Genomic DNA, 14,231 nt, shown 5'->3' with positions numbered 1-14,231 from the left:
ATGGAAAATGGACATCTGTATAAAAGTGACAAAGACATTTTGGTTTTACATTCATTTTTTTTAATTTCTGGTTAGTTTCAATAGTTTTCATAATAATTTTGATATGCTTTATTACAATACATTGATGTACATTATAGATATACCTCGTCTAAATTCCCAAACAAAGTATTATGTCAGCTATAAAACACCTTTCCCCCCCTAACGTTAGCAGTCGCGCAATAAACAGCTTGTAGTCTATGAAAAATATCCTTGCTTTGTCCAAAAGTGAATGGGAACAGAACATATTAAAGGATCTCAGAAGTCGTGATGTTACAAATGTTAGAGTTTTCACTCCCCAGCATTCTCTCATTAAACCTTTCGTTGCCCCGTCGCGATGAAACCTCGCTTTGATCAGGTCACTGCGTCTCAAAGCCCTTGTCCTACCTGTCCTACATCTAGGATCGCTTGTTTTCACACCTTACCCTTCCAAGGGGCGAGAGACTCCCTCTCTCCTGACTCTCGGTCTGAAGGAGGGTCCCTACCCGAAACGTCGCCCACTCCTTCTCTCCAGAGATGCCGCCTGACCCGCTGAGTTACTCCAGCGATTTGTGTCTATCGGGGACATGGATGAGATGGGTTTAGAAGGATATGGGTCAAACGCAGGCAGGTGGGACTAGTGTAGATGGGGCATGTTGGTCGGTGTGGGCAAGTCGGGGTGAAGGGCCTGATTTCACTGCATGACGCTATTCCATCTGGGACTATATACCTCTTTCTACCCAGAGATATACGGAAATAGCATGGGAGGACCTCGAAGGGCCAAATGGCCTCCTCCTGCAACTATGTTCTATGGAACAAGCAACACTACAATGTGATCCTCAAAGTGTCTTCTTGGGATTATTTGGTGCTTGGAAGAGATGTCTACGAGATGGCCACCTATGTAATCACCAAGGTCAGGGAGCTCATCTTCTATGAAGATAGACACAAAAAGCTGCAGTAACTCAGCGGGACAGGCAGCATCTCTGGAGAAAATGAATCCGTGACTTTCCGGGTCGAGACCCTTCGTCAGACTGAGTCAGGGGGAAGGGAGACGATAGATTATAGACGGAGATATAGAGATACATCGCAAATGAATGCAAGATATGCAAACAAAAGGAACGATGATCTCGGAGATGGTGCGTTGCTAGCAGTGGGCTCTGTGAAAAACCAGTGAGAGACAATGAAAGGTCGACAAGAAATGCTGGAGGAACTCAGCGGGTGAGGCAGCATCTATGGAGCGAAGGAATAGGCGACGTTTCGAGTCGAGACCCTTCTTCAGACTGATGTGGGCGGGAAAAAGGATCTCGACCCGAAACGTCACCTATTCCTTCGCTCCATGGGTGCTGCCTGACCCGCTGAGTTGCTCCAGCACTTTTTGTCTGCCTTCGATTTTTCCAGCATCTGCAGTTCTTTCTTAAACATACCAACAATGAAACGACACCCTTTCTCCAGGGATGCTGCCCGACCCGCTGAGTTACTCCAGCATTTTGTGCCTGTAAAGCAGTGTCCGCAGTTCCATTCCTGCACACATACAAGTTCACCTTCTCTATAGCCCGCAGCGTGGTGTTTATATGACAATGGCTTGATAAATATTACATTCTTATTTGCACTGAAGATGATTGGAGCCTCAAGTTTGTGCTTTGTTTGACAAAATCAAAAATGGGAATGGCTTTTTTTTTTTTAAACCCTTCACACTCGCTGGCTTTGTGCAACAGTGCGTTAGAGGATAGCCAGAGAAGGCTAACGGCCGATCCCGGATATTAAATGAGTCAGTGTGGAAACTTGTAGACAAATGAAAATAGGCTGCTGGCTTTAGTCATTGTACAGAGGACAAGATTACATCGGTGACCTCAATAAATGCTTTGTGTAGTTTCGAATGCAACACACACACACACGCACACATGAGGATGTTGCCAGGACGAGAGGGCCTGAGCTATAGGGAGAGGTTGAGTAGGCTGGGACTCTATTCCCTGGAGCGCAGGAGGATCAACGCTGATCTTATCAAGGTGTGCAAAATCATGAGAGGAATAGATCGGGTAGACGCACGGAGTTCCTTGCCCAGAGTAGGGGAATCGAGGACCAGAGGACACAGGTTTAAGGTGAAGGGGAAAAGATTTAATGGGAATCTGAGGGGTAACCGTTTCACACCATGGGTGGTATTTGAGGCTGGGACTATCGCAACGTTTAACAAGCAGTTAGACAGGTACATGGATAGGACAGGTTTGGAGGGATATGGAGCAAACGCGGGCAGGTGGGACTAGTGTGGGTGGGACATGTTGGCCGGTGTGGGCAGTAAGTTGGGCCGAAGGGCCTGATTCCATGCTGTATCACTCTGTGACTACGACGCGCAGACACACACACTCTTGCACAGACACACACACACAGACAGACACACACAGACAGACACACAGACAGACAGACACAGACACTAACACTCAGACAGATTAACACACACATGCAGACACTCACACGCAGACACACACTCTCACATGCAGACACACACAGACACACACAGTCAGACACAGACACACACAGACAGACCGACACACACATGCAGACACACATTCTCACAAAGACACACACAGGCATACAGACACACATGCAGACACACAGTCAGACACACACAGTCAGACACAGACACACACACACACACACACGCAGACACACACACACGCACACACACACACACACACACACACACACACACACACACAGACACACACACACGCAGACACACACACACGCACACACACACACACACGCACGCAGACACACACACACGCAGACACACACACACGCAGACACACACATGCACGACTTAACTTTGCTGCTTGCGGGAATGATAATTCATTCTCTCTCACCTTTCAGCTTCCAGTCAAATCCTCTTTCCACTTCACATCCTTTTAAAGGGACACAAAGTGGTGGAGTAACTCGGTGAGTCAGGCTGCATCCCTGGAGAACATGGATCTCGAGTCAAAACACACACCCATCCATGTTCTCCAGAGTTGCTGCCTGACTCACTGAGTTACTCCAGCACTTTGCTTGGTTTTTTTCCAGCTGTAGACCAGCACCTGTAGTTTAGTTTAGAGATCCAGCGAGGCAACAGGCCCTTCGGCCCATCGCGCCCGCGGTGACCAGCCATGTCCCGTTACTCCAGCAACCGCGTGTCCTCTCGTGTACAACGGCCGACACGTGCGGATCTTGGCTTCTCACATTCTCTTCGCCCGTCTCGTCCCGAAACGCCACCCGCCCCCGTCCCTCTAGAGATGCCGCCTGTCCCGCTGAGCTACTCCAGCATTTTGTCGTCTATACTCGGTGCAACCTTCACCCTTCCATCCTCACTTTCCCTGCCACCAGCCACGTTCCTGTGGTGGAGTCTGACGCTCCCCTTCCAAGTCAGGCCCCCCCCCCTCATCACCTGGCCCCCACCAGCCTGATGGAGGGTCCCGACCAGAAACATCACCCAACCCTTCCCTCCAGAGATTCTGCCTGACCCGCTGAGTTACTCCAGCTCTTTGCGTCTGTCTCCAGTGTAAACCAGCATCTGCAGTTCCTTCCCACACTCCTCGTCCACCTTGTTTGTCCTGCACCCCATCTCACGCCCCTCACGCCCATGCTGTACACTTGGAGGAGAGATACCTTCCACCTCCATACTCCTCTCCTTGTGTCTCCTTCCCCTACACCACCTCCACTTGCACTGATTCCTCATTCTGTTAGAAACATAGTAAATAGGTGTAGGAGTAGAGGCCATTCGGCCCTTCGAGCCTGCACCACCATTCAATATGATCATCCAACTCAGTATCCCGTACCTGCCTTCTCTCCATACCCCCTGATCCCTTTAGCCACAAGGGCCACATCTAACTCCATCTTAAATATAGCCAATGAACTGGCCTCAACTACCTTCTGTGGCAGAGAATTCCACAGATTCACCACTCTGTGTAAATTTTTCTTTTCTCATCTCGGTCCTAAAAGATTTCCCCCTTATCCTGTGGACTTCCCTCCTTTATCCTTTGTTAAACTCGTTGTGTTTTTATCTGGCAACATTTGTGGAAATTCTGCAGTTGTAAGTTCATGTGATACGGGCAGAATTCGTCCCATCGAGTCTACTCCGCCATTCAATCATGGCTGATCTATCTCTCCCTCCCAACCCCATTCTCCTGCCTTCTCCCCGTAACCTCTGACAACCATACTAATCAAGAATCTGTCTATCTCTGCAGTAAAAATATCCATTGACTTGGCCTCCACAGCCTTCTGCGGCAATGAATTCCACAGATTCACCGCCCTCTGACTAAAGACATTCCTCCTCATCTCCTTCCGAAAGGGAAACGTCCCTCTAATTCTGAGGCTGCGACCTCTGGTCCTAGACTCTCCCACCAGTGGAAACATTCTCTCCACATCCACTCTATCCAAGGCTTTCACTATTCGGTCAGTTACAATGGGGTCCCCCTCCCTCATCCTTCTAAACCCCAGCGAGTACAGGCCCAGTGCCGTCAAACGCCCATCGTACGTTGACCCACTCATTGCCGGGCTATTTACTGCAGGATAAAACATCGTCTGAACAATGACCACAGCCCTGCACTCCAGCGAGTGAAATCTAACTTCCCGTGACAACTACAAGATATAAGGCCCTCACAATACACCCGAGTACATTAAAGCTAATTCCCGCTACAACTGCATATTTCCCCTCTAACCATTAGCTCTGACCTCTGAGAAAGAAACACAGCTATCGAGGCCACCCGCCGCCAAGCACAAACTTCACCACATTTTTTTATTAAAAAATAAAAACTATTCTCTCATAAATAAAATCATAAGATGCCGGAGATGCTCATTTACGGTCAATGCAGCACCCGCGGTGAGAGAGACAAGGGTTGACAATTCTGATCCACCCCGCCCGTGGATCCGGGAACGGGCGTCGGTCGACCCCTGTTTCTCCCTCCACGGACACTGCCCGTCTGGATGAGCAAAACCCCGCATCTCCTGCCTCGTCTGTCAGATTTCCAGCATCTGCAGTTTCTCTGTCGCTCGGCGAGACTTTTCCTTTCAGTTCAGCCGGCAACTCGCGTGGCGGACCACCGCGACCAACGCACGGGGTTATCAGAAGGTGAGGCGCAACAATCTCTCCAACCTCCATCAAGGGTGGGGGTGAGGGGTGAGGGTGGGGGCAGGGGGTGGGGGGGGGGTGAGGGGTGAGGGATGGGGGCAGGGGGTGAGGGGTGAGTGGTGGGGGGGGGGGGTGGGGAGGGTTAAGACTCAATGGTCCCGACCCGAAACATCGCCTGTCCATTCCCTCTCACGGGTACTATCCCTAGTTCTGGACTTCCCCAACAGCGGGAACAATCTTCCTGCATCTAGCCTGTCCAACCCTTTAAGCATTTTGTAAGTTTCTATAAGATCCCCCCTCAATCTTCTAAATTCTAGCGTGTACAAGCCCCCTGATGGTGAGACTGCTGCCCCTCAGGCAGAAGTTAAACAGATAAGTGCCTTATAAGAGACCGAGAAATATGTTCTGATCAAGACCATGTTACAGGACAATGGGCGGCGGGCGAGAGAAGGCTCCCAATAGCACGATGGATCTCATATCTACACACAGTGGAACTTCAAAAACCCACCAAGACTGGGAATGCACATCACGACGAGACCGAGGAGCTCAGCCCCTTGAGATTCTGTCGTAAACTGTGCATCTTTATACAGAGATATAACAAAAATAAAACACATATGTACAGGGCAGAAACGCCGCTGTCTCCTGCCGGCATCGAGCGGTGATGCATGACTCACTCCCAAGGGGTTTCCAATGACTTTTACTCACCAATAGCCGGGGCTCTGCATGTGACGGCAGTGAGGGACAATGCAACTGTGGTCCTAAGTTGCGATGGCAATGGGAATGCGGGGCGGAGCGCAGATGTGCAGCAACTGATGAAGTGATGCACTTGGCCGCATGGCTAGCTAGGTACACGGATTAGCTGGTTACAGCATTAGCAAGTCCGCATTCGGCTCTCTCCCAAGAAGCTGGTTTTGCCGAAAATGTTGGACATCGAAGCAGAGCCGAGGGAGATTTTCCCCACCCCCGATTATTTGGACCCAGTTCTCGTTACTGGTCGGAGTGTAATGGCCGTGACGCCAACTGGTCTGAGAGTGAAGGAGAGGAGAGTCTGGGAAGGGACTTCTGTTTATGTTGGAGGACTTGTTTCTCTGTTAGGTACATAAAAAAGCTGGAGAAACTCAGCAGGTGCAGCAGCATCTATGGAGCGAAGGAAATAGGCAACGTTTTGGGCCGAAACCCTTCTTCAGACTGAAACGTTGCCTATTTCCTTCGCTCCATAGATGCTGCTGCACCCGCTGAGTTTCTCCAGCTTCTTTGCGTACCTTCGATTTTCCAGCATATGCAGTTCCTTCTTAAACACATTGTTTCTCTGTTAAACGTAAGGTGCTTTTACTTTAGCTTAGAGGTACAGCGCAGAAACACAGAGGCCGCCCCGACCAGCGATCCCCGCACACTAACACGATCCTACACACACTAGGGACAATGTACACTTGTACCAAGCCAAGTAACTGACAAACCTGCACGTGTTTGGAGTGTGGGAGGAAACCGGAGCGCCCGGGGAAAAGCCACGCGGGTCACGGGGAGATTGTGCAAACTCCGTGCAGACACGCCAGGATCGAACCCGGGTCCCTGGCGCTGTGAGGCAGCAACTCTACCCGTTTGAATTGAAGAGGTCAAACTGGAGCTGGCAAACGTTGCCACTGTAAAGCCCGCTGGGTGACCCGTGACACTTGGTGGCAGACTGATCATCATCAGAGTGAACCAAACGTGGTCTCTGTTCCCATCTCTTCCAGAGCCAGGGATGGGATCTTGGCCTTTGCCGCGGAGAACCACAAGCTTTGGATCAGACCCTGGAGATAGGATGTCACCAACGCACGGCAACCACGTTTAGTTTGGAGCTACAGCGCGGGCACGAGTCAGGATCGAACCCGGGTCTCCGCCGCTGCATTCGCTGTAAGGCAGCAACTCTACCGCTGCGCCACCGTGACTGCCCAAATTACACCCCATGTCCGCTGACTTGTCTTGCCAACGCCTGGCTTGGTCAACGTCGGGGTTGTTGGGTCTGCCGAGCTCGCTGCATCGAGTACGCCCGGCCCAACTCTTTAGACCTTACACTTTATAGAGATACAGTGCGGACACAGGCCCTTCAGCCCACTGAGTCCATGCTGACAAAGCGATCACCCCGAGCACCAGTTCTATCCTACACCCAAACCCACACCCACACACACGCACACACACTGGGGACAATTTACTGAAGCCAATTAGCCCTTAAAGGGGGAGGAAAATGGAGCCCCTGGGGAAATCCCACGCAGGTCACGGGGAGAACGTACAGACAGGATCGGACCTGGGTCTCTGGCGCTGAGAGGCAGCAGCACTACCTACCGCTGCGCAAACGGCCCTCTTTAGTAAAACACAAAACAAAGTCCTGTGCCGACTTTCCTTCCTCATGGGAACTCAGTCAGTCAAGTTAAAGGCAAAACGTATCGCTCGAAGAAATGAAATAAGAGTCTCTTCGATGGATACTGCATTTCTGGAGGTGCTGTAGAGGAGCCACTCGGGCCAGGTCACTCCCGGCTCTCTCTCGGCCACTCCACCATCAGACTCGCCGTCCCGTCAACTCCCGCCCGACTGTAGCGTCGTTACCCACAGGGCCTGCCTTCAGTACGTTGACCCGTGACACTTGATGGCAGCGAGAGCTTGAGCTGCGAAAAAGAATCAGTGAATAAGGTTAAAAGCGGAAAACTAATATCTCTTGAACACCCTCTCGACCGCCTCCTGGGGCAAAGAATTCCACGCCCAGATTCACCACCCCGTGACTGAAGAAATTCCTCCTCATCTCCTTCCTAAAGGAACGCCCTTTAATGCTGAGGCTGTGACCTCTGGTCCTCGACTCTCCCACCAGTGGAAACATCCTCTCCACATCCACTCTATCTAAGAGTCATTCAATACAGCGCAGGGTGCATCAGCCTAGAGGTCGCGCTTGTCTTTCTGAAACCAAACCGAGACTGTTATCACTTGGTCATGGCTGACTCCCACTGTGTTCAAAGACTTCAGCTGAAGTTATCAGCAGTCTTCAATCAGAGTCAGCGGCTTATCAGGCTGCGAGGTTATATGATGCACACCAGCCAGCACCTGGCAATGTTTAAGATTCAGTGATGAAGGCGGCGATAAAATGGCCATAACTTTTTTAATACTGAAGGTATGAAGGTGAATTAGGTGTCAAATTAAACTTATTTTTAGGCATTATCCGATGGGATAAATTAAATACTTGATTTTTAAAATCTCAAAATGTTGTAAGATTGCTAATCATAGGCAGTAATTAATGCCCCTGTCCCACTTAGGAAACCTGAACGGAAACCTCTGGAGACTTTGCGCCCCACCCAAGGTTTCCGTGCGGTTCCCGGAGGTTTTTGTCAGTCTCCCTACCTGCTTCCACTACCTGCAACCTCCGGCAACCACCTGCAACCTCCGGGAACCGCACGGAAACCTTGGGTGGGGCGCAAAGTCTCCAGAGGTTTCCGTTCAGGTTTCCTAAGTGGGACAGGGGCATAAGTCAGCGAGAGTTAGTGGGGGGGGGGAGAGAGTTAGTGGTGGGGGGGGGGGGGGAGAGAGAGTTAGTTAGTGGGGGGGGGGGGAGGAGAGAGAGTAGTGGGGGGGAGAGAGAGAGAGGGAGGGGGGGGAGAGATGACCACGATTAAGAATCACATGCTATGATGAGATGGGACGGGACAACTCGTGATCCAACATCACTCGGATGAGTGAGCCGCTGAATAAGAGCCGTCAGCAGCGTGTACCGGTCGGTCACAACTGCCGATGGCAGGCAAATAAAGTCAACACAAGTTAAAGTAAATTAAAAATGACGATGCTTACTTCTTCAGACACACATTAAATGGCTTCCGACAGTGACCGGTGGTGGTGTTGATGGGAGGGGTGAAGATGGAGGTGTTGATGGACTGGATGCATCCAATACTGGAACTGAATGGGATGAGAGGGTGGAAGAAATGAAGCAGACTTTCATGACAAGAGCAGACTTTGAAAACCTTCACTCCCCACCTCTCTGCACCAGAGTCCTATAATGCCCCTGTCCCACTTAGGAAACCTGAACGGAAACCCCTGGAGACTTTGCGCCCCACCCAAGGTTTCCGTGCGGTTCCCGGAGGTTTTTGTCAGTCAGTCTCCCTACCTGCTTCCACTACCTGCAACCTCTGGAGACCGCACGGAAACCTTGGGTGGGGCGCAAAGTCTCCAGAGGTTTCCGTTCCGGTTTCCTAAGTGGGACAGGGGCATAATTAAACTTCAACTGCGGGCAGTAACGTTTCGTAGAGTGATACAGCGCGGAAACTGGCCCGTTGGCCCAACGTGTCCCCATCTACACTAGTCCCACCAGCCCGCGTTTGCTCCTCACACAAAGTGCGAGGGGAACTCGGTGGGTCAGGCAGTATCTGTGGTGAGAATGAGTAGGTTGACGTTTCAGATCTGGACACTTCTCCAGACTGATGGAATGGAGAGGGGGTGGGGGGGGGGGTAAAAAGCCGGAAAAGAAAGGTTAGGGCAGGGCAGGGTCATCCGTCCATTCCCTCCACAGATGCTGACTGACCCACTGAGTTTCGTTCAGTTCAGTTTGGAGACACAGCGCGGAAACAGGCCCTTCGGCCCACCAGGTCCGCGCCGGCCAGCGATCCCCGCACACTAACACTATCCTACACACACTAGAGACAGTTTTACGCTGATGCCAAGCCAATTAACCTAGACATGTACGTCTTTGACGTGTGGGAGGAATCCGAACGTCCCAGAGAAAACCCACGCAGGTCACGGGGAGAACGTGCAAACTCCGTACAGGCAGCACCCGTAGTTGGGATCGAACCCGGGTCTCCGGCACTGTAAGGCAACAACTCCTGATACTCTGTAACTTTGTCCGAGCCCTTTATGTAGCGACTACTGCATACCATTGGTACGCAAGCAATCAATTGCTCTGTGACATTCATTAATTCAATAGACAATAGGCAGTAGGTACAGGAGTAGGCCATTCGGCCCTTCGAGCCAGCACCGCCATCCAATGTGATCATGGCTGATCATCCACAATCAGTACCCCGTTCCTGCCTTCTCCCCATATCCCCTGACTCCGCTATCTTTAAGAGCCCTATCTAGCTCTCTCTTGAAAGCATCCAGAGAACCCGCCTCCACCGCCCTCTGAGGCAGAGAATTGCACACTCACAACTCTCTGGGTAAAAAAGTTTTTCCTCATCTCCGTTCTAAATGGCCTACCACATATTCTTAACCTGTGGCCCCTTGGTTCTGGACTCCCCCAGCATCGGAAACATGTTGTTCAAGAAGGAACTGCAGATGCTGGGACTGATGCACCAGTCTGAAGAAGGGTTTCGTCCCGAAACGCTGCCTATTTCCTTTGCTCCATAGATGCTGCCTCACCCGCTGAGTTTCTCCAGCACTTTTGTCTACCATCGCATATATGTGTCCTGCCTCTAGTGTGTCCAAACCCTATAAGATACCCCCTCATCCTTCTAAATCCCAGAGTGTACAAGCCCAGCCGCTCCATTCTCTCAGCATATGACAGTCCCGCCATCCCAGGAATAACCTGGTGTTCATTCATTCATTGACTCTACCACTGCTTCACTGTGCCATCCCAAGAGACGGTCCAGCTACACGTCACCTCCAGAGCAATACCAGCTCCCGCTGTGAGCTTTACCTGAAATGAGTCGGCTCCGTCTCGATGCCTCGGTGGCGAGGGCACAGGAGATCTCAATCCTCTTCTCCTGCTCATGGAGCTGAAGCTCGGGGTCCATGTTGGTGTCGCTCAGACCCTCCATCAAGGGCAGAATGTTCTGCAAACTAACGAGACAGTGTGGTGAGGACAGTTCACTGCCCCCTCTCACCCTCCCACTTCATGCCCAACGCCAGCGAGAGCAACGGACAGCAGCAAAATCCTTCACCCTCTTTCTCCATCACACAAGCCAGTCTCCACCGCTAACAATGGCCTGTTTCTGGGAAGTTGACTGGGAAGTTTCTTCCCATAGGCCATTAGGACTGGAAACTCCTATCTCGCCAGAGACTTATGCCCCTGTCCCACTTGGGAAACCTGAACGGAAACCTCTGGAGACTTTGCGCCCCACCCAAGGTTTCCGTGCGGTTCCTGGAGGTGTTTGTCCGTCTCCCTGCCTGCTTCCACTACCTGCAACCTCCGGCAACCACCTGCAACCTCTGGGAACCGCACGGAAACCTTGGGTGGGGCGCAAAGTCTCCAGAGGTTTCCGTTCAGGTTTCCTAAGTGGGACAGGGACATAACCTTACTGTGCTGTTCTACTGTCGTGTGGTGTCTTTTTAAAATTGTTTTTTTTTTCTTTTTTTCTTCCATAAATTTGTCATATGTGAATATGTGATTCTGTTCCATTCTGTTCTGCAGTGGGTTTTTTTGCACAATCCCCGACCATTGCCACTTTTCATTTCACTGCACATCTCGTATGTGTATGTGGCAAATAAACTTGACTTGACTTGACTTGTCATCATCATTTTTTTCCATGCCTTTCATTCATTTGTTCTATGTCTCTCTGTATCACCATCTATATCTCTTGTTTCCCTTTCCCCCCGACTCTCAGTCTGAAGAAGGGTCTCGACCCGAAACATCACCCATTCCTTTTCTCCAGAAATGCTGCCTGACCCGCTGAGTTACTCCAGATTTTTGTGTCTATCCCTCTCTCATTGACTCCATCTACATTGGCAAGGGCCCCATAGCGGAAGGGTCCACTTCGTGGGGCTGGAAACTGGAAGTACCCCGAGCTAATTCTGCCACCACCATCATCTATTGCGACAAGTGACGGCTCCCACTGATTGTCGCCGGAAGCTTGCGCCCTTTTCGGGACGGACGATGACAGCGAGGTCAACATTTGAAACATGGAAGTTGGACTCGAGAGAAGAAGACCTTGGCAAGGTTGCCAACATAATCGTAGAGTGGTACAGCGTGGAAACAGGCCCCTTCGGCCCAGCTTACCCACACCGGCCAACAATGTCCCATCTAGTTGAGTCTAGTTGATTGTCACGTGTGCCGAGGTACAGTGAGTGAAAAGCATTAATGCGTGCAAACCAGTCAGCATGAACGGTCCCGAACAGAAACGTCACCTAGAGTTAAGAGCCTGTCCCACTTACGCGTCCTTGGCTCGCAAATTACGCAACCTCGTAGTCCCTTGAGGCGTACGGGCACCGTATGGCCACGCGGGGCCGGTCCCACTTAGAAGCGCGGAGGGGTATGGAGTTGTGCAGGGCTGGTCCCGACATCGCGCGGGGCTACGAAATTCTTGCAGTGAACAAACTCTTCGCGCGCCAACAGCCTGTCGCGGAACTGACGGCCAAAGTGGGACAGGCCCAAGACCCTGGCGCAATGCAACGTCTCATCTCCAACAGCAGCAGAAGTTGGCAAACGATCGCTGAGCTCGGCCTGGGGCTCACGGCCGTTGCGGTCCGGATCCGCCCCCACTTCTACTCCCAGAGTGGGGCCAAGAAAATTGAAGATAGACACAAAATGCAGTAACTCAGTGGGACCGGCAGCATCCCTGGAGAGAAGCAATGGGTGACGTTTCGGGTCAAGACCCTTCACTTCAGACTAAAGAAGAGTCTCGACACGAAGCCCCAACCCATTGCTTCTCTCCAGAGATGCTGCCGGTCCCGCTGAGTTAGTCCAGCTTTGTGTCCAACTTCAAATTACGTCACGGCTCTGCGCATGCATGTAATCGCGCCCGACCTTCGCGGGACCATCGCGCCTCAACGCGACCACGAGGTTGCGTAATTTGCATGCCAAGGACACGTAAGTGGGACAGGCCCTTTACTCCAGCTTTTTGTGTCTATCTTCGGTTGAACTCAGCATCTGCAGTTCCTCGCTAAATTGAACAAAGCTGGACATTGTGTGTTGCACATCTGTAGCCCGGTGGGTGGGTGGGTACCTGGATTTTGCGATGAGCGTTTTGATCCTCTCCACTTTCTTCTGCTTCTCCTTCATCTCCTCAGGGCTCAGTGGAATCTCCGGCTCAAACTCAATGTAACGTTCGGGAATGAAGACTTTGTCTGGTGTGGTCAACTAAACGGGAGAAAGGCAATCATTCTAATTTTTTTTTTACAACGGTTTTTTACATAGTTTTTTTTAGCAGTTTAGTTTATTTTATTTTCGCATGAGTGAATGAATGAATGAATTAATACTTTAGTGTCAAATGTAACAAGTCACAGTGAAATTGTTTGCTTATACCCAAGGTATGCGAATGGTTGCCACCTAAAGGGCACTGACAACAGTATCCCGTGCCTGGTCCTCCTTTGTTCTGCCGTCTGCCCCCCCTCCCCCACCTCTCCCCCCTCTCCCCCCTCCCCTCACTGCCCCCCCCCCCCCCTCTCCTCTCAGTGGTCCCACCACACCGGGTCCTGCTTCATTCCTCATTGCCACAGATGGCGGTGGAGGCCAAGCCAGTGGATATTTTTAAGGCAGAGATAGATAGATTCTTGATCAGTACGGGTGTCAGGGGTTATGGGGAGAAGGCAGGAGAATGGGGTACTGAGAGGGCGAGATAGATCAGCCATGATTGAATGGCGGAGTAGACTTGATGGGCCGAATGGCCTAATTCTGCTCCTAGAACCGATTACTTTGGATGCTTTCAAGAGAGAGCGAGACAGGGCTCTTAAAGATAGCGGAGTTACGGGATATGGGGAGATGGCAGGAACGGGGTACTGATTGGGGATGATCAGCCATGGCGGTGCCGGCTCGAAGGGCCGAATGGCCTACTCCTGCACCTAATAGTCTATTGTCTATTAACCTGTAAACCTCGGTGGACGTGACATTGATAAACTAAACACTGGCTTCGAGCCGTCGCTCATCCTGGGCTGGACAGAGTGGATGTGGAGAGGATGTTTCCACTAGTGGGGCTGGAGAATCTAGGACTAGAGGGCACAGCATAAAAGCATACACCTTATGAAAGTAGAAGAGGAAGAATTTATTTAGTCAGAGGGTGGTGAATCTGTGGAATTCATTGCCACAGACGGCTGTGGAGGCCAAGATCATGGATATTTTTAAGGCTGAGATGGGGACCCCCCCCCCCCCTCAACCTAAACTCCAGCGAGTAGAGGCCCAGTGCTGACAAACTCTCATCATATGCTAACCCACTAATTCTTGGGATAATTCTTG

The 14,231-nt window shown here is 51.2% G+C and overlaps 1 protein-coding gene and 1 long non-coding RNA gene across 5 annotated transcripts in view; both read right to left on the bottom strand.

Moving 5' to 3' along the window:
* Positions 1 to 37: 37 nt before the first annotated feature.
* LOC129708869 (uncharacterized) lies at positions 38 to 3,203 on the bottom strand. Its single transcript, XR_008725424.1, has 2 exons — positions 1,494 to 3,203; positions 38 to 976 (listed from the first exon to the last, which is right to left on the bottom strand). It is a non-coding gene; the product is annotated as an uncharacterized LOC129708869 (long non-coding RNA).
* A 1,995-nt stretch (positions 3,204 to 5,198) lies between these two features.
* Positions 5,199 to 14,231, bottom strand: part of plekha6 (pleckstrin homology domain containing, family A member 6) — a 198,616-nt gene continuing 189,583 nt past the window's right edge. For all 4 annotated transcript variants that reach the window (XM_055654906.1, XM_055654908.1, XM_055654907.1 and 1 more), the window contains 4 exons: positions 13,006 to 13,139; positions 10,761 to 10,903; positions 8,927 to 9,031; positions 5,199 to 7,758 (listed from right to left, as the gene is read on the bottom strand). In XM_055654906.1, coding sequence (XP_055510881.1) covers positions 8,931 to 9,031; positions 10,761 to 10,903; positions 13,006 to 13,139 — 378 coding nt within the window. In that variant the 3' untranslated portion in view covers positions 5,199 to 7,758; positions 8,927 to 8,930. The remainder of the gene's footprint in view (positions 7,759 to 8,926; positions 9,032 to 10,760; positions 10,904 to 13,005; positions 13,140 to 14,231) is intronic.

This window comes from Leucoraja erinacea, chromosome 24 (genome assembly GCF_028641065.1).
Source record: "Leucoraja erinacea ecotype New England chromosome 24, Leri_hhj_1, whole genome shotgun sequence".
Taxonomy (NCBI): domain Eukaryota; kingdom Metazoa; phylum Chordata; class Chondrichthyes; order Rajiformes; family Rajidae; genus Leucoraja; species Leucoraja erinaceus.
The sequence above is the reverse complement of the archived record's forward strand: the minus strand, read 5'-3'. Positions and strand labels throughout refer to the sequence as shown.